This window comes from Myotis nattereri, assembly GCF_964212035.1.
Source record: "Myotis nattereri genome assembly, chromosome: 1".
Taxonomy (NCBI): Eukaryota; Metazoa; Chordata; class Mammalia; order Chiroptera; family Vespertilionidae; genus Myotis; species Myotis nattereri.
In genome coordinates this window covers 66,962,051-66,989,044 of record NC_138075.1, presented here as the reverse complement: position 1 = coordinate 66,989,044, position 26,994 = coordinate 66,962,051, and the positions used below count along the sequence as shown (strand labels likewise).

The following is a 26,994-nucleotide window of genomic DNA, read 5'->3' as shown; positions in this document are numbered from 1 at the left end:
GGAGCGGAGCGCGCATGCGCGGTCGCCTTTGTGTGGGTCGAGCAGCGGCAGCGGCGGCGGTGGCAGTGGCAGTGGCTGTCCCACTGGCAGACGGGCTAGAGGGGAGTCCGGGCGGCGTCCGGCGTGGGAGCCGGGGGACCACCATGGTAAAGAAGCGGAAAGGCCGCGTGGTGATCGACTCGGACACGGAGGACAGCGGCAGCGACGAGAACCTGGATCAGGTGAGGGCAGGCCGCGAAGGCGCGGGCCGGCGGAGCGGGCGGGCTGAGTCCGTGCCACGGGAGCTGGGAGCCGGCCGGGCCCGGGGTCACCCGTCCCTAGCGCCCGGCCAGCCCCGTGCCCTGACCGCTGCTGCCGCCTCCTTCCTATTCTCCCAGCAGCTCCTGGGGCCCTCGGAGTCCGGCCGGGGCCTGGAGAAGGAGCCCCGAGTACTTGGCGCCTTGGGCGGGGAGGCGGGGCAGGGATCGGGCTGGTGGGCCTCGGGTTCGGGGGACCGGAGGGGTCCGTGATCTGCTGGGTCCAGATCGGGGCGGCAGGCTGCAGGCCAGGCGATCCGGGCCAGGAGAGATAGGAAGTATCGCCCGCCAACCCAGGAGGCTGGAGGTTTTGGAGGAGGTGCAAGGGGTGAGCGTGGGGCTTTGGGGGTGGGGTGGCGAAGAAGGTGCGGGTGAAGTTTTTCAGACAGGGGTGTGGACGGAGAAAAGGGGCGACACCCTAAATGTTCCAGAGAACCTCCGCGGTGCTTGGCGAGGAAGACTTAGCTGCGCGCACGAATCTAGTATTTGGCAACTATGGTCGTTCGGGTTGAGAGGGCCCCTGATGAGATGTCAGATTGAAAAGAACTCAGGAGGAGGAAAGAGGGCAGAGGTGGAGAAATATAGGGCGGTATGGAGGGACTGTGGCCGGGGCCTCTTGGCCGTTTTCATGAAGCATCCTAGAGTTCTTTCTTACTTGAAGATTGTGCAGGAACTATTGAAAGCAACTTTTGGTTTTAATGGTTGGGATTGTTTGAAAATACTGCAGGGAGGAAGCTGTCCTTTGTAGCAGTGCTGTAGTGATACCAGGAGATACAAAGAGGGTCCTCCCCCACCCCCCTCCCCCCGCCAATGTTTTGTGAATAAATGATATGAAGAAAACATGCAAGAAGTAGTAGCTTTATAAGTTGAGTCCGCAAAAGTGCTGAACTTGGAATCTGAAAATTTGAGTTATAGGCTTGGCTATGCTGTTTTCTAGCGATGTATCTTTGGTTGTAACTGTAAAATCTAGATATAACTTAGACCTTGTATATCCACTTGGGCTATTGTAAGGATCAAGTATTTGTAAGAATGTTGGTACAAGCATTGCAAATAAAGCTTTTGTATAAATGATTTGGTGCAGGTCCTTTGTATTAGGCCAGAGATCTCAGGACTAAAATATTAGAGCATGAAATAGGAAGACTTTAAGAGGAGGGGCAGGAGATATGTTGAAGAAAAGAGGGCTGTTTTGAAAAGGCCTCTGGAGAACTATCAGAATTGTTTTGGGGTAAGAATTGAAAAGTAAGTTGAAAATATTCTCACTGAAAGGCTCCTGAAATTTGTAAAGATATAAAAAATATATATTCTTTTTTTAAGAAATATGTTTTATTGACTATCTCCTGTACACCCCACACTGGAGATCGAGCCAGCAACCCAGGCATATGCCCTGACCGGGCATAGAACCGTTACCTCCTGGTTCATAGACGGATGTTCAACCATTGAGCCATGCCAGCCAGGGGGAAAAATATTCATGACCGTAAAATTTGGTTATAATTTTGTTTTTTAAAAAGTATGTAGTTTATTGATTTCAGAAAGGGAGAGGAAGAGAGAGATAGAAACTTAAATGATGAGAGAGAATCATGGATTGGTTGCCTCCTGCACACCCCACACTGGGATGGAGCCTGCAACCCAGGCATGTACCCTGACCAGGAATCTAACCGTGACCACCTGGTTCATAAATCGAAGGTCAACCACTGAGTCATGCTGTCCGGGCCAGTTGATAATTTTAGACTAACGCTTAGAAGAATTAGAACGCTTTTTTCTTTTTTTGCTATTTTCCAATGTAGAAATGTAGATATTGTAAATAATAGCATCAGCTACCATTTACATAAGTGCTTAGGGTGAACTGACCATCTTAATTAGGTGTTTTATTTACATTGTCAAATTTTCAAATTATGTTGAAGTTGGTATCATTTTCCCCATTTTACATATGAAGAAAGGGAAGATTGAAGAACTAACTTAGCGAGATTTATGCAACTTGTATGTGGTAGAGTTGAAACTTGGACCCAGACCTGCATGACAACAAGGCATATACTCTTTCCATTTTACCAACTTAATCTATTAGTCTTTAAAGTTTTCATATTGCAAAATGAGAATGTTTTATGGCCATTTTTCATGTTGCTACAACTTATGTTTGACTAGTTTAGAGAAAATTGGTACACCAATTAGAAAGATTATTCAGGCTGAGACCGGTTTGGCTCAGTGGATAGAGCCTCGGCCTGCGGACTGAAGGGTCCCAGGTTCGATTCCGGTCAAGGGCATGTACCTGGGTTGCAGGCATATCCCCAGTAGGAGATGTGCAGGAGGCAGCTGATCGATGTTTCTCTCTCATCGATGTTTCTAACTCTCTATCTCTCTCCCTTCCTCTCTGTAAAAAATCAATAAAATATATTTAAAAAAAAAAAGAAAGATTATTCAGGGCTTCCTTGGGAAAGCACTCTTAAGGTGTCTGTTCTGATGATGAATAAACTAAGCAAATTATCCTAATTATTCTGTCCTTAGTGATTTCCCACAGAATCTGACAAATGAAATGTGTGGAGATCTTCCTTTTGTGGTAGGCAGATCCACACAGAACTTTTCTGAAGTAGAATTGGAGTTGGAGGGGATTGCAATTTTAAACCCAACTATCTATTTGTAAAAAGAAATTAGCATGAAATGTGCAAGTAATACCTAATACATTTAAAAAATATATTTTATTGATTTCAGAGAGGACAGGAGAGGGAGAGAGAGGTAGAAACATCAATGATGAAAGAGAATCATCGATGGATAGGCTACCTCCTGCACGCTCCACACTGGAGATCAAGCTGGCAACCTGGGCCCCTGCCTGACAGGAATTGATCTGTGACCTCCTGGTTCATAGGTCAATGCTTAAACAGGGAGCCAAACCATCTGGGCCATTATTTTTATTTTTTATCATCACCTGAGGACATGCAGAAGCGGGAGGTGGGGGGTCGGGGGGGGGGTGGGGAGATAAGAGAGAAGCATCAATCAGTTGCTTTCAGTGGGTGCCCCTCCTGGGGATTGAATCTGAAACCCAGGCGTATGCCCTGACCGGGAATCTAACAGTCACCTCCTGGTTCATAGGTCTATGCTCAAGCACTGAGCCATGCCAGACAGGCAATACCTAAAGCTTTCTCCTCTTCAGCCACTCACTGACATTCTCTTATCAGATGGGAACCAGATCAGAATTCCCTTTCCCTGCACATCCTAAGAGAGGCACCAATGCCTTCAGTCTATCTGTTCAGCACGGTCCCAGGCTGTCAGAGAATCAGAGAAAGATCTCTGCCCGCCAGAAGTTTTCACCAGAAACTATTAGAAGTTCAAAGTCAGCCTGGTTTGGAGTTCTTTAAGAATCCTCAGAGCGCCATTTCTTGATTGTTCAGTTGGTTAGTGCCTTGTTCCCATATGCTAAGGTTTCGGGTTCAGTCCCCAGACACATTCAGGCATCAACCAGTGAACACATGGCTATAAATGGAGCAACAAATAGATGTTTTTCTCTCTCTCAATCTCTCTCCCTTCACCTCCCTCTCTCCCTTCCTCTCTAAAATCAATTTAAAAAAAAAAAAAAAAGAATCCTCAGAACAAAACTAATATACTCTGGTCTCTTCTAACAGATGCCTTGGGCTGCTCCATCTAGTTTTGGGTCTTGATTGGGGATATAGCGTCGTTTTTGCTGTCTTGTGTATTGTCCTTGTGAAAAAGAATAAACTGTGACAAGTCTTTGAGTGTCTGGTGAGATAGTGGAGCACAGTTAGTAAAGAGGTCCTTTGTCTCTGGGTTTTCCAGATGGGAATCTAAGCTGTTATGTCAGAAATATTATCTCCAGCTTGGTCCTTATGGAAGGTGAGGCAGGTGAGCCTTCTGCACTGTTTTTTTCTGGTGGTGAGAAGAGGATCACCGATGTCAGAAGCTGCCTGGTATGCTTATTCAAAATGTACTTTGCAGGGACTGGCATCCCAGATCTCCTGAATCAGACATTCAAGGGGATAGAACCCTTGGCATTGCATTTTTTACCACATACAGCTCAGGTGCTTATTTATGTTAATGATTGAGACCACTATCTGGATGCAAGTTAATCTTTTTAGTGAGACACTCTAAGTAGTTTGGGAGAGAAATAACTTCCTGTCTCAGTCAGAATGTGTTCAGGTATAATTGAAGAAATTTAACAGATGTTTAAGGTGGCAGAGAGGCTAGTTCTTGTAGATCTGTGAAGCTATTTGAATTGTTGAGATGCTTTTTATTGAGGCCTATTTCTTTTTTGCCTTTTTTCTTGAGGGCAAGAGGTATGTAGTAACTGAATAGGAGTTGTTTATATTTTTTTAACTTTCATTGCTTTTTAAGACTCAAAATTTAGAGAATTTGAAGGATTTCTTTTTTAACATGTGACCTGATAGCAACCTTACTTTTTATGTTGGTCACATCCTTTCTTCAACATTAAAAATTACAAATCATGAAGATATTTGTCCTTGGTGCCTCTTGGAAAAAAACAACAAAACAGCCGTAACCGGTTTGGCTCAGTGGATAGAGCGTCGGCCTGGGGACTGAAAGGTCCCAGGTTCGATTCCGGTCAAGGGCATGTACCTTGGTTGCTGGCACATCCCCAGTAGGGGGTGTGCAGGAGGCAGCTGATCGATGTTTCTCTCTCATCGATGTTTCTAGCTCTCTATCTCTCTCCCTTCCTCTCTGTAAAAAATCAATAAAATATATTTTAAAAAAACACACAACAAAACAGAATTCATGACAAACCTAGGCTTTTTACTCCATCATGTGCCTCCGTGGAGATAATGTGTCACTTTTTATGGCGTTATTTTATGCAGTGGATCCTAGAAAATGAAAAGTGTCCAAGGTAATAAAGAAATCAGTTCTCTATTCAGATCAATACAACATTTATAAAAACTTTACTCTGCCTTCCTCAAGAAAAAAAAAATTGAGCTGCATGCAAATTGGCATCCTTTATCTAACAATTTCCTTTCTTATTTAAAATAGTGATCAAGTTTTCATGTCCTGTTTCTCTCTGCTCATCCTACTTTAATTAGCAATAGTTAAAATTGTCTTTGAGAAAAATAGAGCCCCTAAGTATTTTCTAGGAATTATTTTTAGACATTATATGTAAGAAATGTCAGTGTTATAAAGTACCTTCCATAAACCTTCTCCATTAAAGTTGGGAAATTGAAAAGCTGTGCTTCTCATTAATATAGTCTTTTTCTTCTTCTTTCGGAGCAGAGTTTAAAGTCTAGGCTGAACTTGTGAGAAGTGTCAGTGTTTACTTGTGAAGTTTTTCATTTGTGTCATAATGTTGCATCTAATGTTGCATGTAACTCATTTCATAATTTAACAGGGAGGTTCTTAGGAAAAATTCAAAACCCATCTTTTGACACCAGTCTGTTAGTGTTCTTATTGCTCCCTTCCTAGACTATAAGTTCCCCAATGGCAGAGATTATTTATTTATTTTTAAATATATTTTTTATTCGTTTTAGAGAGGAAGGGGGAGGGAGAGAGAGAGAAACATCAATGGGCTGCCTCCTGCATGCCCCCTACTGGGGATGGAGCCCTCAACCTAGGCATGTGCCCTGACTGGGAATCAAACTGTGACCTCCTGGTTTATAGGTTGATGCTCAGCCACTGAGCCACACTGGCTGGGCAAGATTATTTTTTAACAAATGTGTTGGACAGTGCAAGGCACTAGGATTACTGGGTGAACAAAATAGAAGTTTCTGTTTTCAAGGAGCTTAGACAGAAAGATAAAATGAGGGGAGTGAGAGCGAGTGGGAGGGAGGGGCAGGGGCAGGCATTGCTCAGAGTCATTTCACTGTAGACTGTATGAAGGAAGAGCAAGGATACTGTGAGAGTATGACCAGGGATCCTATATTAGCCTGGTGGGAGTGACATTTAAACTGAGACCTGGAATATATGGTAGAAGGAGATTAGGAGACTGACAAGTACGAGGAAGTGTTGAGTGTTCATGGTTGAGGGACCAACATGTACAAAAGCATTGAGGCAGGAAGGACCTAGTACCCTCATGAAACTGAAAGAAGCACAGTTACTGCAATTGTAGAGAGAGTGGTGCAAATGAAGCTGTAGAAGTAGTTTGCTGTATGACTCTCTGAGGATGGAAAACCCAGTTTAGTGGATCACAGCCAGCATTAAAAATAGAAAAGAAGTCCTAACTGGTTTTGCTCAGTGGGTAGAGCCTCGGCCTGCGGACTGAAGGGTCCCAGGTTCGATTCTGGTCAAAGGCATGTATCTTGGTTGCTGGTTTGGTCCCCAGTAGGAGGCGTGTAGGAGGCAGCTAATCGATGTTTCTCTCATCCATGTTTCTAATTCTTTACCCCTTTCCCTCTTTGTAAATCAATCAAATATTTATATATTAAAAAAAAAATAGAAATGAAGTTGAACCTAATAGAAAACATCAAGTGTGTCAGACCTAGTAGTAATAAGTATTGTTTTGTGAAACATGTTTCATGTACATGCATGTACATGTATACTGGATAATGAGGTATAATTTATGTACAGTGTGCCAGCATTAAAAAGTTTAAAGGGGAAAAAAGCAAAAAAGAAAGTTTAAAGCTTCTGGCAGTGTAGGCAATGTTAAGGACTTTGGACTTTATTCTGAGGGTAATGAGAAACCATTGAAAGATTTTAAGATGGAAGAGGTGTTAAGATTTGCCTTTTATGAAGTTTGCCCAGGCTGCTATGCAGATAGTAACCTGGAGAGGGGGCACCAGTTAGGTGGCAAGAGTCCAGATGAGAGAAGCTTCGCTAGAATGGAAGCTTCAGGAGGGCAAGACTATTTATTTGTTTGTTTGTTTGTGTGTGTGTGTGTGTGTTTTGAAAAATTTTTATTAATTAATTTTAGAGAGGAAGGCAGAGAGAGAGAGAGAGAGAGAGAGAGAGAAGAAGAAGAAGAAGAAGAAGAAGAAGAAGAAGAAGCACATAGATATGTTGTTCTGCTTATTTATGCAATCAATGGTTGATGCTTGTATATGCCCTGAACAGGGATGAAATCTGCAGCCTTGGTGGATGGGAACAAGGCTCTAACCAACTGAGTTACCTGGCCAGGGCAACTATTTGTTCATTGTAGTATCCCTGTACCTAGAATAATGTCTGGCATGAAGCAGACAACCTGTCAATATTTGTTGAATGAATGCCTGATTTGGATTAGTATGTTAGTTATAGAGACAACAGAAAGTAGATTTGATTGGACATAATATTCAGGATATAAACTGAGAGGACTTGACTGATTGGATGAATGTTGGGGTGAGAACGAGGAGCCTATGATATGAGATAGGAAACCCTGGAGGAAGATCAGGTTTAAAAGTGAAGAAAAAATAAATAAAAATAAAGGTGAGGATCATGTTCTGACAGGTGTGGTTCAGTGGTTAGAGGGTCGATCCACACACCAAAGGGTAATGGGTTCGATTCCTGGGTTGTGGGTTTGCTTCCCACTCCTGGTTGGGGTGCGTGGGAGAGGCAACCAGTCGATGTGTCTCTCTCACATCGATGTTTCTTTCTCCCTCCCTTCCTTTCATTTTCTCTGTAAAGCAATGGAAACAATCTTCAGGTGAGGATCAAATAAAAAGAGTAAAGGTGAAGATCATGACTTCACTCTTACTTTTGTAGAGTTCAAAGTTGTCTATGAGGTGTCCATAATGCCTGCCTGGCACAAAGTAGGCACATACTAAATCTTTTGCTACTTACCAAGTTTTCTAACCTTGTTACAACAGGATCACTTATAGAGATAAGGGATATTGTCAGTTTGGGGATTCTTGCTCTAGCTCCTCTGCTGTAATAAAATCCCTTCTTTAAGGAGTAAAAATGTGTATTAGTTAGAAAGTGTACTAGAAGAGGAAGCTAATTAAAAACCAGTAATAGTAGTAGAATTTAAAAAACTTTTATATACTTTTTATTTTGAATGGGTTGAAAACTGATTTTATTTTATCAATTCTTTGCATTTTTACTTTATTTTTTTAAAATATATTTTTAATGATTTTAGAGATGAAGGGAGAGAGAGCGAGAGAGAAATATCAGTGATGGGAGAGAATCATTGATCAAGTCCGCAACCGGGTCATATGCCCTGACTGGGAATCGAACCATGACTTCCTGAATCGTAGGTAGATGCTCAACCACTGAGCCATGGTGACTGGGCAATTCTGTATTATATAAATATGTAACTCAGTATTTTATCTACAATTATAAATACTTTGCTGGAAATCTGAAGGGCAAGTTCCCACTTTTAGTGCCAATCGTGTGAAATATAAAGGATTATTATATTGCCGCTTTGGAATAATTATTTTAGAAGGGGTTTTTTATTATATATTCATTGTTTTAATTTTTTTATTATAAAAATAGTACATTCTTGTTGAAAAAGTTCCAACAAAACAGAAATACCCCTATGTCCCAAAAACATACTTATAGAATGGTTCCATTCCTTATTCCTGAAAAGTAACTAATGTCTTCCTCTGTTGGAAGCATGTTCCTCTACCAACAATTTTTTAAATGTTATTTTTGTTAATCCTCACCTGAAGATATTTTTTCCATTGATTTTTAGAGAGAGTGGAAGGGAGGGGGAGAGACACACACAGAGAGAAATATCGATGTGAGAGAGACACATCGATTGGTTGCCTCCCATACACACCCTGACTGGAGCCTGCAGCTGAGGTTCCTGCCCTTGACGGAAATCAAACTCTGTGGCCCTGCAGTCCGAGAGTTGACACTAACTACTGGGCAAAGTGGGCTAAGGCTCAATAATTTTGATATGAAAGAATAGATATTAAATCTCAAATTTAAACCTCTGAATTACTAATCTTTCCTCAGTATCTCTAAGTCTTCCCACTTCTCTCTGTTCCTGTGGTTACTTACCTGGGCCAGATCAACATCCACGCTGATGATACCGCTGTGGATTCCTTCTGACTCTCCTCTCTGCATTTGCACCCGGCCCCTCCAGTCCGATCCTCTGTCAGTCAGACTGCTCTTTTAAAACCTTCCGGGGATGGTTAAGTGAGAAATGCTCACCGGTCTGAATTCAGATAACAGACTCAGAGACAGAAGTGTGGCGAAAACAAGACTTTTAATGTGTCCGTCTGGTTGTATAGGCACTTCTGAGGCAGCAAACAGCCTGTTTACTCAGTCCCTCCTCTGGTACCTCATTGGCTGAGTACTATGGGATCACCTGTTTCCTCATACGTCACCTAGGTCTTATTATATCCCATTGGGCCATTTAAAAAAACTGGGCTGAGGCCTTTTTTAGTTGCCTCCACCTCCCCCAGTCACCTCCCTGCAGCTCAGGGAGGGCCCTGTTAGGGCTGCTCTTGGCCCTAGTCTCAGACCTTCCCAGAGGACATGGGGTAAAGTGACAAGGTGCACTCAGCTCGTAGCCCCACCAGTGAGCTTCCCTCTGCCCTACATTCTGTTTGGCCTGGGGAAATTCAGTAACTATTCCATTAAAAGTTGGCTATGTTGGAGATGGGTCACTGAGGCCTATTTTCTACAGTTACTCCCCTGCTTAAAGCTATTTGATGGCTCCCATTGCCTTCAAATAATAGCCAGGTTCCTGGTCCTGTTTTATAAACTTCAGAATGATCTGGTTTCTTCTTATCTCTAACCTACCTCATTACTTCTCCTTGCCTGCTAAGCTCCATTCACATTGGTTTTCTTTCAGGTATTTGACTAAACCAAGCTATTGTCAGCTTCAGGGCCGTAGCTATTCCATTTGAGACTTCTGTCCAAAACACTGCATCCCTCCTTCCTCTACCAAAGTCTCAGCCTAAATGCCATTGTCTCAGAGAAACCTCCCCAGTCATCCTATCACAGATAAGTTTCCCATTCACTCAATTCACTTCCTTCTTAATACTATCACTAGATATAATTAATTGTTTCTTTACTTGTTTATTGTATGTCCCCACTACTTAAATTCCATGAGATAAAGAAGAAGGGAGAGAGAAACATCAATGATGAGAGAGAATCATTAATCAGCTGCCTTCTGCACCCTCCACCCCCCACTGGGGATCGAGCCCATAACCCAGGCATGTGCCCTGACCAGGAATCAAACCATGACCTCCTGATTCATACGTCGAGGCTCAATCACTGAGCCACTCCATCTGGGCCTTGGTATCTTTTCTTCATGATTGTCTATCCAGTGCTTGGTAGATAGAAGGTACTGGTAGATACTGGTTTGCCTGGAACTGAGGAGTTTCCCAGAATGCACGGCTTCTAGTGTTAAAACCAGGACAGTCCTGCTCACACAAGGATGTTTGGTCACTCTAGTAATTACTTACATTAGTTAGATTTGTGGAATGAATAAGTAAAAGAAGAGCTCGAATGTTAATTGGCTATGAAAACCTCAGCTTTGTCCATATGAATTTCTATTCTCTTTTTCTAGGGTATAAAATATGTGTCCCACTTATATGTGGCCATGGGAGGTTTGGTTAAAGAGATGAGATTTAATTTTCTTTAAGTAAGTAAGAGGGAGCTAGGTTGCTCTACTATAGTTTGATCCTGATATGACATCACAGAAAGCACACTATTTGTGAATGATAGGTGGGGGAATTAAATCTTAAGGTTTAAGTCTTCACATATTGATGGATTAGAATTCTAATCTTAACCAGAATAGCATTGTTTTAATAAACATTACCTTAGTTCAATCAGACTAGCTTAATTATAGGGTCTCAGTTTTGGCAGTCTAGTTTAATGTAAAATATGGCTTTTAAGCAATGAAACTGCCCTAGAAGCCAGGTATGGCATCCTACACAGCCATACTGATAGTATGTTGAGCATTGTCATTACTTTTACTTTAAGCAGAACTTTAAGTTCAGCTTAAATTTGATATACCATGCTGGCATTTTATATTGCCATTCCCCTAGAGCAGCGGTTCTCAACCTGTGGGTTGTGACCCCTTTGGCTGTCGAATGACCCTTTCACAGGGGTTGCCTAAGACCATCCTGCATATCAGATATTTACATTACAATTCATAACAGTAGCAACATTACAGTTATGAAGTAGCAATGAAAATAATTTTATGGTTGGGTCACAACATGAGGAACTGTATTTAAAGGGCCAGAAGGTTGAGAACCACTGCCCTAGAGGAATGCCGAGATAAATAAATAAGGACACTTTTTACTGGGTGAGATGAAATACAGAGATGATGGTGAGAGAGAACCACTGGACACACAGAAGCATTGTCTCAATCAGTGTGGCACAGTGAAGCAGGCAGGCAAGAGGAGCTTCACATGGACCTACCTACTGTGCAAGAATCAGTTTTACATTGGTTTGGGCTTTTTTTGAGCACAGACATTGGATAAGTCAACCCTACGGTAGCAAATCTGATGGTCTCTTCATGTATGCATTATTGGAAAGACCTTTCCATTGCACACTTGTCTGTTCAACTGTACTATGAGCCCTCAGTATAACATAAAGGACTTAACTAAAAAGAGTAGCCTTGCCCAACCAGTGTGGCTCAGTGGTTGGGTATTGACCTATGAACCAAAATGTCATGGTTCTATTCCTGCTCAGGGCACAACCCTGGGTTGCGGGCTCAATCACCAGTGTGGGGTGTGCGGGAAGCAGCCGGTCAATGATTATCTCTCATCACTGATGTTTATATCTCTCTCTCTCTCTCTCCCTTCCTCTCTGAAATCAATAAAAATATATTATATAAATAAATAAGTAGCCTTGCCATGAGTTCCCCCAGTAGCTTTCTGTACAATTCTCAACTTGTGGAAAGGGTATCTTCCACACTGTTAAGAAGGACTTTGCTGTCTCCATATTATTGTTAATATAGTATTTAATGTTGTATACGAGGAGAGACTATACCTATCAGATGCAGTTGTTTGTTGATGAAGGAGAGCCATTTGTTAGGTTTTTAGTATGGAGTGGAATGTCTTTAACAGAAAGACAGCACTAACATCTTAACACTTTAAATTATGGTAACTTTTAATGGCTGTCTACTGCATGTAATAGTTAATGTTTCAGAGAAGAATTTGATTGATAGTGTATCCAAATCCCTGTTATAATGAGTTGGTATCAACCTGTTATAAAGAATTCTGGTACATTCGTGAACCTCAAAGGTCAGGAAAGAGATTACTTATCAGAAATCTCTGTAAAAGTTTATAAATTTGCATTAAGGTAATATGGGGAAAAAGATAATAGTTAAGACCAGACACAAAATACTGCACAACTCAACAATTCCATTCATAGGTATTTACCCAAGTGAAATTAAAACTTAATGTTTACACAAAAACCTGTACATGAACATATAATTGCTCTACAATGGAAACAACCCAAATGTTTTTCAACTGGTAAATGGATAAACAAAGTGTGCTACATCCATTTAATAGAATACTACTTAACAATAGAAAGGAGTAAACTACTGATACATGCCGCAACATGAATGAATCTCAAGTGCATTATGCTAAGAAGCCCAATGGCTTCTTTTCAGTGGTTAATCCAGGGTCTGACAACAAGCCACCAATGTGCTGGCCACTACATCAGAACCCTAATTGATAACCCCAATTCAAAGGCTACATATTGTATGATTTCATTTATATGATATTCTGTGATAGGCAGACTTAGGGACAGACAATAGTTTTGTGGTTGCTGGGGTTTGGGGGGAAGTATATGAAGAATACCAATATTTGGGATGATGATGGTACTATCATATGCCTTAATTGTGGGTGTGTTTAAACTATTTGTCAAACTCAGAACTGTACTTAAGAAAGGATAAAATGTACTGTAAGTCAGTTACACCTCAATTTTTTAAAATACCATGAACACAAATATTGCTGTGATTTGCATTTGGTCAATAGGAGTTAATCGTTTTGGTATGAAAAAGTAGAGTGTTCTTATGAGCTTCAGCGTTTTCAGGAAGTTGGTGTGCTAGCTCCCTCTAATGAAATGAGAAGAGTAACATTTCATGACTGCTATGAAAGAGAGCATGTCAGCTGTTAATCTGAGAAGGTCATTTTCTCATTCTGGCCGAGGAGGGTATACTCCTAAAATAGAAAGAAACTGGAAGAAGAAAACATACTTTGTAGCAGTCTATTATTTTTAAATCTATCTTGGCACTTGACCTGTAATTGTATCACACCATTATCATCAAGGAATGATACTACTAGTATTTATTAGTTGTAGTTTTCTCTTTTTAGCAAAAGGGAGAAAAGGGTTTTAGACTAGTAAACCATGCCTGAATTAGGAGCTAGGATTCTATCTACCCTGGTTTGAATTCTGACTCTATCATGTACTAGCTGTGTTACCTTGGGTAAATTACTTAACCTCTTCTGCTCTTTAGCTTTTTATCTTTAAATGGGGATGATTACATTATAAGTAAATAAACAAATAGATAAATAAATAGTTGGTAAGAAAAAATGGGAATGATAATGATAGTTACCTTAAGGTTGTTGTGAAGATTAAATGTTAGATGGTTAGAAAAGTACCAGGCATCTAGTAAGTACAGTGTAATTGTGGGCTGGTATTGATATTAGCAGAGAACAAAAACTAAAGCAAGTATTCTTTTGTTGCATTTTTAAGTGACTGGGCTGAGTTGGGGAGAAGTAGCAGCAGAGAGGAACTCTGTGAGAGAGCAAAACCTGGTTGTAGCCTTACTAAATGACACATCCTTCCCCCACCAGTCTCTCTTAAATCACGAGGAGAAGGCAGAGGTAATGAATAAGAATATTGGGGTTATCAAATTAGAGTTCTGATGTAGTGTCCAGGCAATTGGTGGCTTGTTGTCAGACCCTGGATTTATCACTGGAAAAAATCTTTTTTTTTTTTTTTTTTTTTGCTTATGCATTCAAAATTTTTAAAAACAACCTCAGAAACTTGTAGTTTGTCAGCTTATTCAAATCAGCCCACAAATGCCAATTTTACTATGAATTACAGTAAGAAGATGTTCAGAGTATCGGTTAGCTATACCATTAAGAACAGTGAGCAGATTACCTTTGTAATCATGGTTCTTAAATAAGTAACTGAGAATCTGTACTTTTGTAGCTTATAAAGAAAATGGTAACAATTTGGAAGTAGACTTCAGGTCAGTTTTATATTCACTTTTGCATTTCAGACATATATTTTGCCATTAAATGGTAGGGGACAATTTTGAGAACATTTATTTTAGCACTTAGGAATACTAGCAGTGTGTTCATGTGATAAAAGTTCCCATGATGATGTCCTTCAATTGAAAGCACAAAGAGGTAGAAGAGGTATAGGGAGGGTGGGCATTTTGTTATTCTTGGATATTTCTTTTCTGTTGAATAAGACTCATGTGATTACTTCTGCCCTATTAGGAGCTCTTGTCCCTGGCAAAGCGGAAGCGCAGTGACTCTGAGGAGAAGGAGCCACCTGTGAGTCAGCCTGCAGCCTCCTCAGACTCTGAGACGTCGGACAGTGATGATGAGGTGGGTGTGGAGGGAATAGGCCACTGTAACTGACAGGTATATAAGGGTCCATGTGTTGGTGACTCTGATGGCCTCTTTTTCTTTTAAACTATAGATTTAATTTCATGTTTATTTTATTTTTGTTAATCTTCACCCAAGGATATTTTTTCCATTGATTTTTAGAGAGAGTGGAAGGGATGGGGAGAGACGAGAGAGAGAAACATGGATGTGAGAGACAAATCAATTGGTCTCCCACACATGCCCCACCCGGGGCTGGGATCAAGCCTGCAACCAAGATACGTGCCCTTGACCGGAATCGAACCCAGGGCCCTTCAGTTCACTGAGCCAAAACGGCCAGGGCATGGCCTCTTTTTCTTAAACTGAGACCTCCAACTTAAGATCTACAAGAACTTCTTAGGAAAGAAAACTGTAAGGAAAACTCTAGAATTGTCATGTTCCCTATAGTGCAAGTCTCTGCAGGGCATTTGTGGATATTTTTCAGTCTTGTTTTCAGTCCTTCCACAGAAGAAAGGGCACGTTAGTCATCATCTCTTTTATTTTGTGTGGGTATTTTCCTCATCTTTTAATTCCACTTTTGTGTTAGAAAAGAAATTTCTATAGAGAATGCTATATTTTAGTGGAAAATACTTTCGCAAGACAAGAAGCTTTCTTTTTTTTAAATTTCTTTTTTTAAATATATATTTTACTGGTTTCAGAGAGGAAGGGAGAGTGAGAGATAGAAACATCAATGATGAGAGATAATCATTGATCGGCTGCCTCCTGCACTCTCCTACTAGGGATTGAGCCCACAACCTGGACACGTTCCCTGACCAGGAATCGAACCATGACCTGGTTCATGGGTCAATGCTCAACCACTGAGCCACTCTGGCCAGGCTCTTGTCTTTTTTGTGTGTTAATCCTCACCTGAGGATATTTTTCCCATTACTTTTCAGAGAGTGATGGGAAGGAGGGAGGGAGAGAGAAAAAAAGAGAGAAACATCAATGTGGGAGAGACACATCAATTGGTTGCCTCCTGTACGTACCCCTGCCTACTTTGGGTATGCCACCTTCCTTGTTCCTCCATGTGTTCACCTTGAAGCTACAATTTATAGTTTAAAAACAACAACAATAAATACACACGCACACACACACATAGAGTGGCCAGATTATTATGACCACCTGACCTTTGTAGGCAAATTAGCTATAATTTCATGCTGAAGGTGCTAGAGGGCCAGACCATTATAAATAGGGAAGCAGGTTGTTTACCATGAATTGATTTTTTTTTCTGAAGATATGGGTAAACAATGTGATTTAACAGTCTTTGAACCTGGGATATATTTGAACGTGAGTGGTCAGATTATTATGACAACCACATCAGTACTTCGTCGGGCCACCTTTTGCCTTCAATACTGCGGTGATTCTTCTTGGCATTGACTCCACGAGATGTTGAAAGGTGATGTGAGGAATCTGACACTATGCCTGATGAATAGCACTGTCCAGTTCTGTGAGATTTGTTCGTTGTGGAACCAGCTGCCTGATGGCTCTTTTAACTTCATTCCATAAATGCCCAATTGGATAGAGATTTGGTGATTGTGGAGGCCACCTAAGCAAGGTAAAGTCTCCCTCATGTTCTTGAAACCGCTCCTGCACAATACAAGCACCGTGGCATGGCGCATTGTCTTGTTGGAAGAAGCCATCTCCATTGGGATACGCCATCAACATGATAGAATGAACCTGATCAGCAACGATACTTAGGTATGTTGTGCTATTCAGACGATGTTCCACACGAATTAAAGGGCCCAAATCATGCCAGGAAAACATGCCCCAAACCATAACACTGCCCCCACCAGCTTGAAGCATTGTACTCATGCATGTGGGGTGCATGCTTTCATGCTGTTTCTGCCAAATTCTCACTCTGCCATCTGTATGATGCAACTGGAAACATGATTCATCAGACCATATGACTTTTTTCCAATGCTCAACTGTCCAATCGTTGTGTTCCTATGCTAATTGGAGACATTTTATCTTGGTAACTGCAGACAGCAAAGGTGTTGAACAGGCCTTCGGCTTCCATATTCTGTACAATGCAGTGTACAGCTAATTTGCCTACAAATATGAGGTGGTCATAATAATATGGCCACTCAGGGTATATGTATATATCCCACGTTCAAAGGCTGTTAAATCGCGTTGTTTACCCATATCTTCAGGAAACAAATCACTTCTACAGTCGTGGTAAACAACCTGCTTCCCTATTTATTTATTTATTTATTTTTTAAATCTTTATTGTTCAGATTATTACAGTTGTTCCTCTTTTTCCCCCCGTAGCTCCCTTCCATCCACTCCACCCTCTGCCCTTAACTGCCCCCCGTCCTCATCCATAGGTGTACAATTTTTGTCCAGTCTCTTCCTGCATCCCGCACACCTCTTTCTCCCCGAGAATTGTCAGTCCACTCCCTTTCTATGCCCCTGATTCTATTATATTCACCAGTTTATTCTGTTCATCAGATTATTTATTCACTTGATTTTTAGATTTACTTGTTGATAGATGTGTATTTGTTGTTCATAGTTTGTATCTTTACCTTTTTCTTCTTCTTCCTCTTCTTTTTTTTAAAATATATTTTATTGATTTTTTTACAGAGAGGAAGGGAGAGAGATAGAGAGTTAGAAACATCGATGGGAGAGAAACATCAATCAGCCGGCTCCTGCACATCTCCTACTGGGGATGTGCCCGCAACCCAGGTACATGCCCTTGACTGGCATCGAACCTGGGACCTTTCAGTCTGCAGGCCGACGCTCTATCCACTGAGCCAAACCGGTTTCGGCTTTTTCCTCTTCTTAAAGAATATCTTTCAGCATTTCATATAATACTGGTTTGGTGGTGGTGAACTCCTTTAGCTTTTTCTTATCTGTGAAGCTCTTTATCTGACCTTTAATTCTGAATGATAGCTTTGCTGGGTAAAGTAATCTTGGCTGTAGGTTCTTGCTATTCATCACTTTGAATATTTCTTGCCACTCCTTCTGGCCTGCATAGTTTATGCTGAGAAATCAGCTGAGAATTGTATGGGTACTCCCTTGTAGGTAACTGTTTTTCTCTTGCTGCTTTTAAGATTCTCTCTTTGTCTTTTGCTCTTGGCATTTTAATTATGATGTGTCTTGGTGTGGTCCTCTTTGGATTCCTTTTGTTTGGGGTTCTCTGCGCTTCCTGGACTTGTAAATCTATTTCTTTCATCAGGTAGGGAAAGTTTTCTGTCATTATTTCTTCAAATAGGTTTTCAATATCTTGCTCTCTCTCTTCTTTTGGCACCCCCATAATTCGGATGTTGGTACACTTGAAGTTGTCCCAGAGGCTCCTTACACTATCTCCATATTTTTGGATTCTTTTTTCATTTTGCTTTTCCAGTTGGGTGTTTTGTACTTCTTCGTACTTCAAATCTTTGACTTGATTCTTGTGATCCTCTAGTCTGCTGTTGAATCTCTGTATAATATTCTTTATTTCAGTCAGTGTATGCTTAATTTCTAGATGGTCCTTTTTCATATCCTCAAGGGTCTCACTAGACTTATTGAGGATCTTACTAAATTTATCAGCGGTTTCTAGAAAATTCTTGAAAAACCTTATAACCGTGGTTTTGAACTCTATATCCAGTAGTTTGCTTTCCTCCATTTCTGTTATTTGTGATCTGTTTCTTTGTCTCTGCATTTTGGCTGCTTTCCTGTGTCGATAGAGTGGCTTTCTGTGCTAGGTGTCCTATAGGGCCCAGTAGCTCAGCCTCCCCAATTACCTGAGGTAGACACTCTTGGTTCACCCCTTTGTGGGTTGTGTGCACAGTCTTGTTGTAGTTAAGCCTTGATTGTTGTAGGTATCACTGGGAGGAATTGACCTCCAGGCCAGTTGTCTGTGAAAATCAACTGTGTCTACGGTGGGAGAACTGTGCTGGAAACACCCCTCCAGGGCAAGACTTGCTTCAGTGGGGCTTTGGTGCTCACTGAGTCTGCCCCCTGAGTGTCCTTTATGGATCTGAGGAGTTGTAATCTGGATGGTCCCACTCTGACCACTGGGTACACTGGCTCTTGGATCTCTAAGGAGGTGCTAATTTAGCCTCTGCCTGAGGCTACCCAGCAGGAGCTATGGAGAGATCTGCAGATTCCTCTTCCTTGTTTGTGGTTTGGAGGTGCCCAGATGAGGCCCAGCTGTGAAGCAATGCAAGCTGCTGTGGGGCCTTGGGCCTTCTTTTGGATGCTCTGGGTCTGTCTGACCCAGCTGCAGTTTGTTAGGTAATTTTAGATCTCAAAGGGCCAGCCCATTCATATGCAAAAGCCTCTGCCACAGCTTGGGTGGGGCGGGGTCTCAGGGAATCAACAGGGTGGAGCAAGCAGCTATGTCTGATCCTCATTCCTGCCCCAAGAGGCCCCGGGTCTCAGTGTCCCGAGGTAATTGCTGCAAGCACCTCTGAGAGAAAGCCGCCCTCAAGTTCCACCCGATGCCAGACAGTCCAGTTCCTCCCCGTATGAGTCTGGGTCCCCAGAGACTCTCCCGGAACTGGAGTTGGGGCTGTCAGGAGCTTGTGTCTCCCTCCCGATTGAAAAAGACAACCTTATCCTCAGTTGCCAGCCCTTACCACACACGCCTCCGTACCTCTGCACTTTACTTCTGCGCCTCCTCTGAGTCTCAGTGTGCTTTTCTCTTTCCTTCTAGTTGTAGGGATTTCCACTCAGCCAGCCTTCCTGTGTATCTGTATGATGTCTGTTTTGTCTTTTAGTTGTATTTTTGAAGTGGTTGTTCGAGGCAGCAATTTCAGGTGTTTACCTATGCCGCCATCTTTGTTTCTCCTGCTTCCCTATTTATAACGGTCTGGCCCTCTAGCAACTTCAGCGCGAAATTATAGCTAATTTGCCTTCAAACGTCAGGTGGTCATAATAATCTGGCCGTGTGTGTGTGTGTGTGTGTGTGTGTGTGTGTGTGTTTAGAGAGAGGAAGGGAAAGGGATAGAGAGAAACATAGATCATCTGCTCCCTGCACGGCCCTTCTGGAGATTGAGCCTATAACCCGGGCATGTGCCCAGACTGGAATCCTCCTGTTTCATGGGGCTACACTCAACCACTGAGCAACACCGGCTGGCCCATTTTATTTTTTTAAATGCATAGAAAATACAGGAAAATCTTGAATAATTTCCTTTTCCCACTGTGCTTATATCAACTACTTTTATTTTCCATGTTTCAGAAGTCAGCTGTTGTGGGTTTCCTTCCCTCACCTGTCAGTATTCTATGAAGTTTGAATCTGTGGTATATCTAGAATATCCTATTACATGTTTATGGTCTTTGCACCATAAGATACAAGCATAAATATTCTGTGAAGTATTTCATTCTTCATATTTGAGTCCTAAATATGCAGTTACTTGTAGGGGTTCCCTTCATACTTTTTAGCTGCTGTGTCAGGATGGCAGAGTGTGTGCTACCTCCACAGCTTAGAGAAACCCAAAACTTGTGCTAGAGTACATCCAGAGTCCAAAAAGACCTTCACAGCTTAAGGTTCCTTGCAGCTACTTAACCATATCAAAAAGTCCTCACCTTAGAATCCTACCCAACTGTTTATACACTTATTGGAGAAAAAGCTGACAGGCAAGTTGCACTCTGCCCAGTGGGCAATGAGACTTTGAGTAACTTCCCCCTACAAGGTTCTTACCTCCTGCTGCTGCCTTCAGGTCCCAGTTCCCCAGGGCCACAAGCTTCTTGCAGCTCTACTCCAATCTCCTTTCCCCCAGCCCCACTGGGAATAGCGGCCTCAGTATCATGGCCATTCTGAAAGGCGCCTTCAGTATGTATTATCACTCTTTCACCCAGACTGCTAGCTGAGCACCTCAAGTTAGGGTGCATATTTTATTACTTTGGACAATTCAGCAAACTGTCCAGAAAGATTGAGAAAGCAAATTTTTTGAGTCCTGCCAACCACCAGAGAACTCAGTGGTATTACTGTGAGGATATTTTATAGAGTGGAAGGGAGAATGGAGGAAGGAGATGGCTACCCAATTTTGGGTTGGGTAGGGAACTTCTGAGAGATCCTTAGAATATAAAGTTTGAGACAGCAGCTCTTGCCATTTTTTCTCTCTCATAATGATATTCATGTCTTTTTGTAGGTAAAAACTATATAATGAGGTAATTTGCTATGTTGTCTCATTTCTGCTATGGCTTTTATATTCTTACTAGAGGCCCAGTACACGAAATTCATGCACTTGGAGGTATCCCTCAGCCCAGCCTGCGCCCTCTCGCAGTCCAGGAGCCCTCGAGGGATATCCGACTGATGGCTATTTCTAACATATATCAGTAGATGAGAGATAGATTGATAGCCATCAGTCGGACATCCTTAGTGCTGACACGGAAGTGGGAGAGGCTCCCGCCACCACTGCTGCACTTGCCAGCCTTGAGCCGGGCTTCTGGCTGAGCGGCGCTCCCCCTGTGGGAGCTCACTGACCACCAGGGGGCAGCTCCTGCATTGAGCACCTGCCCCCTGGTGGTCAGTGTGTATCATAGTGACCGGTCGGTCCACTGTTTGGTTGATTTGCATATTAGCCTTTTATTATATAGGATTATTTACAGAAATTTGGTTGTTAAAGCAAGTACCAGTCAGATGGAGCCTACTTGTACCATACATTACTCTAATTTTTTCAGATACACCTCCCAGCCCTTATTGTTTATTATCGTTAGTGAACAGTGAATACAGGTAGAAAAAGTATATTGGTCCCTTCAGATTTGATAGTGCAGAAAACTGGTCAAGAGCAACTGAGATGGTTAGTGGGTGGTTTGTTATAGGGAGAGACATGCACTGATTATAGGGAAAGAAGATATCTAGCTGAAAGTTATGAAAGTTTTCTATCCAGAAAAAAAATGGGTGCATTGGACATTAAGTATAAGATTCAATTAGGGAGGGAATAGTGGGTATTATGTTATCTTCACCCAGGGGCAAGGGGACCTAAGTTTAATGAAAGTGAATATACTTACGTATTATTTTTGGTGAATGCATTATTCTCAGTGAGAATTTGGGGCACATGGGAATCTTTCTGTAAGGTTTACTTTGACTAAGCCTGGGAAATTGGAGCGCACACCTCAGTAGGAAGCCCTTATGCTGAGTACTGTGGTACTTTGGTGCTGTCACTTCTTTTTTTTTTAAATATTGCATAGAATTTTTTTTTAAGATATCTTTATTGATTTCAGAGAGGAAGGCGGAGGGAGGGAGGGAGAGAGAGAGAGAGAGAGAGAGAGAGAGAGAGAGAGAGAGGAAGAGAAAGAAACATCGATGCTGAGAGAGAATCATTGATTGGCTGCCTCCTGCACGCCCTCCACTGGGGACCGAGCCCGCAACCCAGGTACGTGCCCTTGACTAGAATCGAACCCGGGACTCTTTAGTCCACAGGCCAATGCCGTAGCCACTGAGCCAAACCTGCCCGGGCGGTGCTGTCACTTCTTGTCCCTGAAAGCATTAGATGGGAGAAGCACCACCAGGGATGCAAACAGAAGTGTCAGGGAAGAAAAATAATGAGGCTAGGAGGAAGAGAGCAACAGCTCACTCATGAGGTGGGATTTAAAAACAACAAAAAAGTACATTTGTTTGGAGGAATTGAGTCCTAAATTAAGTTGTTCAGAGTCCTTTTTAGAAATGATGGATGATATATAAACAGACAGCTGCAGCTAGATAAGAAGAAAGCCTCGATTTTCACTAGTTACTGGTAAAAATCACGTGGGATACCAAGAAAACCTTTTTTGTTGTTCAAAATTGAGTATAACTACATTAGACGTAGTGAGGAAACAGCTGCATTATGTTCTAATATCCTCTACCTAACTGAGAATTTTTTATTTAAAGCTTCATGTATAGTCTTGTTTTCAACATTTTTGAGCAATAAAAGCATCTGGCCGAGCCCTGTAGTTCGGCACATGTCATGCCCCTTTTTTCTTCCCCAAGACTTCTGTCAGCCTTCCTGGTTGCAAAACTCACCCACTTGCCTCTCCAAAGACTCTGGTCTCTTCTTGCTTTCCCCCCATTCCATTATTTTCTATTTCTTTCTGAAACTTCTCTTTTTCTCCTATTTCATCTGATCTTTTGGGTTCTCCCACTTTAATCTAGTTATAGTCCTAATTCCCACTCTGTTATCACTTGCTGGCTCTAATATTTGTATTAATACAATATTTTGAAAAAGATAACTTTTACTTATATATTCATTTAGTAACAATTTTTCCTGGAAGTTGGCCTAGATATGCACGAGTATTTTGTTACGCTTTACCGAAGAGATACATAATACATAATTAGCACATGTTTCTGATAAAGGCCTTCACTGCTAAGCTAGTATTTATTTTCATGTCTATGTATTGATTTAGTAAAGTTTGCATACACATAGTTCTCCAGAACAAGATGTTCCACACAGATGAATTATCCTAATACTGAAACTAAACTCTTGAAAGTTTAGAATATAAAGCCCACTACATTTGAAAAGGTTTTTTTTTATATTATTATATATAGTTGTTTTTCTTGTTGATTTAGTCATGATTATGAATGGCAGTTCTTGTACCATGAAATAATGACTTCCAAAATGTTGAGCTGTGTGGTACTGCTTTTTATACCTTTTCTTTCTCTCCATTACTGTAGGTAAGAAGTGGCCACTTGTTCTCATCTTTTGGTAATCTGCTCTACTTCCAACTTCCTGCATCTGATCTGCTCTGTGGTCAGGAAACCAGGGGACCCCATAGAGTTTAGGTTGGAATACTCTTCTTTAGTACTTGAATTTAGCAACAATTATTTGGATTGCTTACAAGCCTTATTTTTATATACTTCTTAGTTCTTGGCTATTTAGATTATCATACAGTAGCACCTTATTTATCTTGATACCATTAAAAGCTCATCATAGCCCTGGCCAGTGTAGTTCAGTGGTTAAAGCATCGGCCCATGCACCAAAAGGTAGTGGGTTTGATTCCCGATCAAGGACATGTACCTCGGTTGCATGTTCTATACCTGGCGCTGCTCAGGGTATATGTGTGAAATAACCAATCAACGTGTTTCTCTCACATTGACCTCTCTCTCTCTCCCTCTCTCCTTCCTCCATCCTCCCTTCCACTCTATAAAATATCCTCAGGTGAGGATTAAAAAATCTCTTCACAAGAATTTGGAAAAATAAAGTGCTTTTCATAGACCACTTGCTCAGACTTGTGTACAACAAATTCTGACATTTCCTACCAAACAGTAGAATGGAGTACTGACTATATTTTACTTTTTTTGTTGTTGTTAATCCTCACTAGAGGATATTTTTCCCATTGATTTTTAGAGAGAGTGGAAGGGAGGAGGTGGTGGAGAGAGACAGATTGATGTGAGGGAGACACTTTGATTGATTGTCTTCCACACGTACCCCAGTTGGGGCCCGGGATCTAACCTGCAACCCAGGTATGTGCCCTTGACTGGGAATTGAGCCCACGACTGGTGCGTGGGCCAACAATCTAACTACTGTTTTGTTTTTTTAAAACATATTCTTATTGATTTCAGAGAGGAAGGGAGAGAGAGAGAGATAGAAACATCAGTGATGAGATAGAACCGGTGATGGGCTGCCTTCTGCCCACCCACACTGGGGATCAAGCCTGCAACCTGGGCATGTGCCCTGACTGAGGAATCGAACCGTGATCTCCTGGTTCATAGCTTGATGCTCAACCACTGAGCCACACCAATTGGACTAACCACTGTTACACACCAGCCAGTGCTACATAAATGATTTTTGGTGTGGGGGGCGCTACATATTTTTGTATTACATCTATTTCACTTTTGTTTTTGTCTCCATACCAGACTTTAAGTTTTTGTGATTGAGTGTAGTGATTCTCTGTGTTTTCCAGTTAAATATATGTGATTGCCTGGTTATAAAATACAGTAGTGTCTTTTGTATTTTGTCTGATTAATTACATAGAAAAGAAAGCTAAGCTATTCTTCATGTTCTGTGGGCTGACATTAAATTGTATTTATTCTTCAACTCCATTGGCCCTATTCTATTTTCTGGGGGTCAAAAAACACCTAAGTCAGAAACCATGCCCTTCTCACATACTTCATTGCTGGCCACTGTCAATATCTAGATAATGACTACAGAACCCTTTTAAAGATTGCTTTGACTTAGTATAACACTCAGTTAATATAGAATCTTACAACTCTAAAACTCTAATAGTTCATAAAGATCATCTGGATTCTTGTATTCCAGATCATAAAATAGTACCCTGCATATATATAAACTTAATGGTGTGTTCTAAACTTCTTTTATTCTATCTTCTTTGAGTCTCACACTACCCCGATAGATGGTCAAGGTGGTATTGTCATTCCTACTTTATCCACAAGGAAACAATTTCAGTTAAGGGCTTGGGCTGTCTGTATTCCAGTTCTTCTTTTTTATTTTTACTTCTTTATTGTTGAAAGTATTACATGTCTCCTTTATTCCGATTCTTTTAAATGCTAATCCCGGTATAGTTTATCACTAACCCAGCTGTTCTTCTTGAATCCTACTTACCTCAAAGTATTTTTGTTTCACTTGTAAATTCATTTCAGAGTAACTGAGTTGCAATGGTTTATAGTCTGACCCTTGAGACCTTCCTTGCCCACTAGAGATATCCTCCCTGAAGACTTGAAGTTTCTTTGTGTGTGTGTATGTGTGTTTTGCCTCCAGGATGCTCAAACTACTCAGTGTCTCAATGTTATCTAAATCCAAAGCAACTACTTCCAACCCCATATTCCTTCCTGTCTTTTGGCTGAGTGCCAGGAAGGTCAGTTTGTCACAGGTTGTGTGGTACTAACCCTCCTTATATCATTATATTATTGCTGCCCAGTGAAAGTCAAACTACAAATCTCATTTTTTTAAATCTCTTTTTATTTATTAAGAAGACATCTTGCCCTGGCTGGTATTGCTCAGCGGTTACAGTCAGTTTGTGCACCCCAAAGGGTTGTGGGTTCAATTCCTGGTTGAGGGCATGTACCTGTGTTGTAGGTTCTTTCTCTGGTCCCGGTTGGGGCATGTGCTGAAGGTAACCAATCAATGTGTCTCACACCCATCTCTCTCTCTCTCTCTCTCTCTCTCTCTCTCTCTCTCTCTCTCTCTCCCTCCCTCCCTCTCCCCCCCCCCCTCCCTTCCACTCTCTCTAAAAATCAATGAAAAAAATATCCTCTGGTGAGGATTAACCCACAAAAGAAAAAGAAAACATCTTCCTAACAGTCTGTTTTAGGTTTTCTTCACTACATACAGGGTGAGGCAAAAGTAGGTTTACAGTTGTGAGTACTACATACAGGGTGAGGCAAAAGTAGGTTTACAGTTGTGAGTATGTGAAACAGTTTATTCTTGTAATATTTATTAACTAGAGGCCCGGTGCATGAAATTCATGCACTGGGGGTTGGGGGGGGGGTTCCTCAGCCTGGCCTGTGCCCTCTTGCAGTCCGGGACCCCTTGCTCCTTACTGCCTGCCTGCTTGCTGCTCCCTACCACTCGGCTTGCTGCTCCTTAGTGCTGCTACGGAGGCTCCTGCCACCGGCAATGCACTCACCAGCCATGAGCCCAGCTTCTGGCTGAGTGATGCTCCCCCTGGTGTTCAGTTCATAGAGACCAGTAGTTCCACCATTTGGTTGATTTGCATATGAGGGTTTTATTATATAGGATTATTAAATTACTTTTCATATGAACAAATGTAAACCACCTTTGCCCCACCCTGTATGTGCATGCTTCCTTTGTTATGTGTAGTTCTGAATACATGTAGACTGCTTAGGAAAGCAGGACATCCATGCATATGAGAGTTCTGAGTGACAGTGGATCCTTTTGCTTTCCCAGATTATTATTGAGCAGCTCTCACTGGGGGTGGCTCAGGCCTTTGCACTCAGATGCAGATCAGCAGGCACTCATTTTCTCATTCTTGCCTTCTGTGTGGTGCACTTTTAAGGTCACAACAATTTGCCTTTTAGTAGAGCCATAGCTCCCAAAACAAATTAAGAAATGCCAGGTCACTTCCTCTCCTTTGTACTGGATGGCAAAGGCCTAAGAGCATCCCTTGAATCCTATCCTTTACTTTTGAGCCTCCATTTACTACCACACCCTGGCAATGAAAGAAGAATTCATTTTCCCCTCAATTTCGGAGTCAACAGAATAAGGCTTTTGCAGGAATAGGTGAGCATCGCTAGGCTAATGGCTGAATTAAGATATTTCTATGTCGGTTTTTCCTGCCACAAGCCTTTCTCATGTCCTTTATGGTTTATTAATTCCTGTGATCTGGAGAAGAGGTACTGGGAAAATCTTTAACATATGTACTTAGAACATTGGGAACCTCTTGTTTACAAGAGTAAG

General features: G+C 41.7%; 1 protein-coding gene across 2 annotated transcripts in view; it reads left to right on the top strand.

The window, feature by feature from the left end:
• The window catches only part of RTF1 (RTF1 homolog, Paf1/RNA polymerase II complex component), a 62,096-nt gene continuing 35,102 nt past the window's right edge, over window positions 1–26,994 (top strand). Inside the window, exons 1-3 of one of the 2 annotated variants that reach the window (XM_081112879.1) lie at window positions 23–221; window positions 14,570–14,680; window positions 23,292–23,399. Coding sequence is in view for 1 of the 2 variants with exons in the window: in XM_081112878.1 (XP_080969004.1) it covers window positions 15–221; window positions 14,570–14,680 (318 nt within the window). In the remaining variant the exon portion in view is untranslated. Of the gene's footprint in view, window positions 222–14,569; window positions 14,681–23,291; window positions 23,400–26,994 lie in introns of both variants that reach the window. The other variant, XM_081112878.1, reaches the window with a different exon arrangement.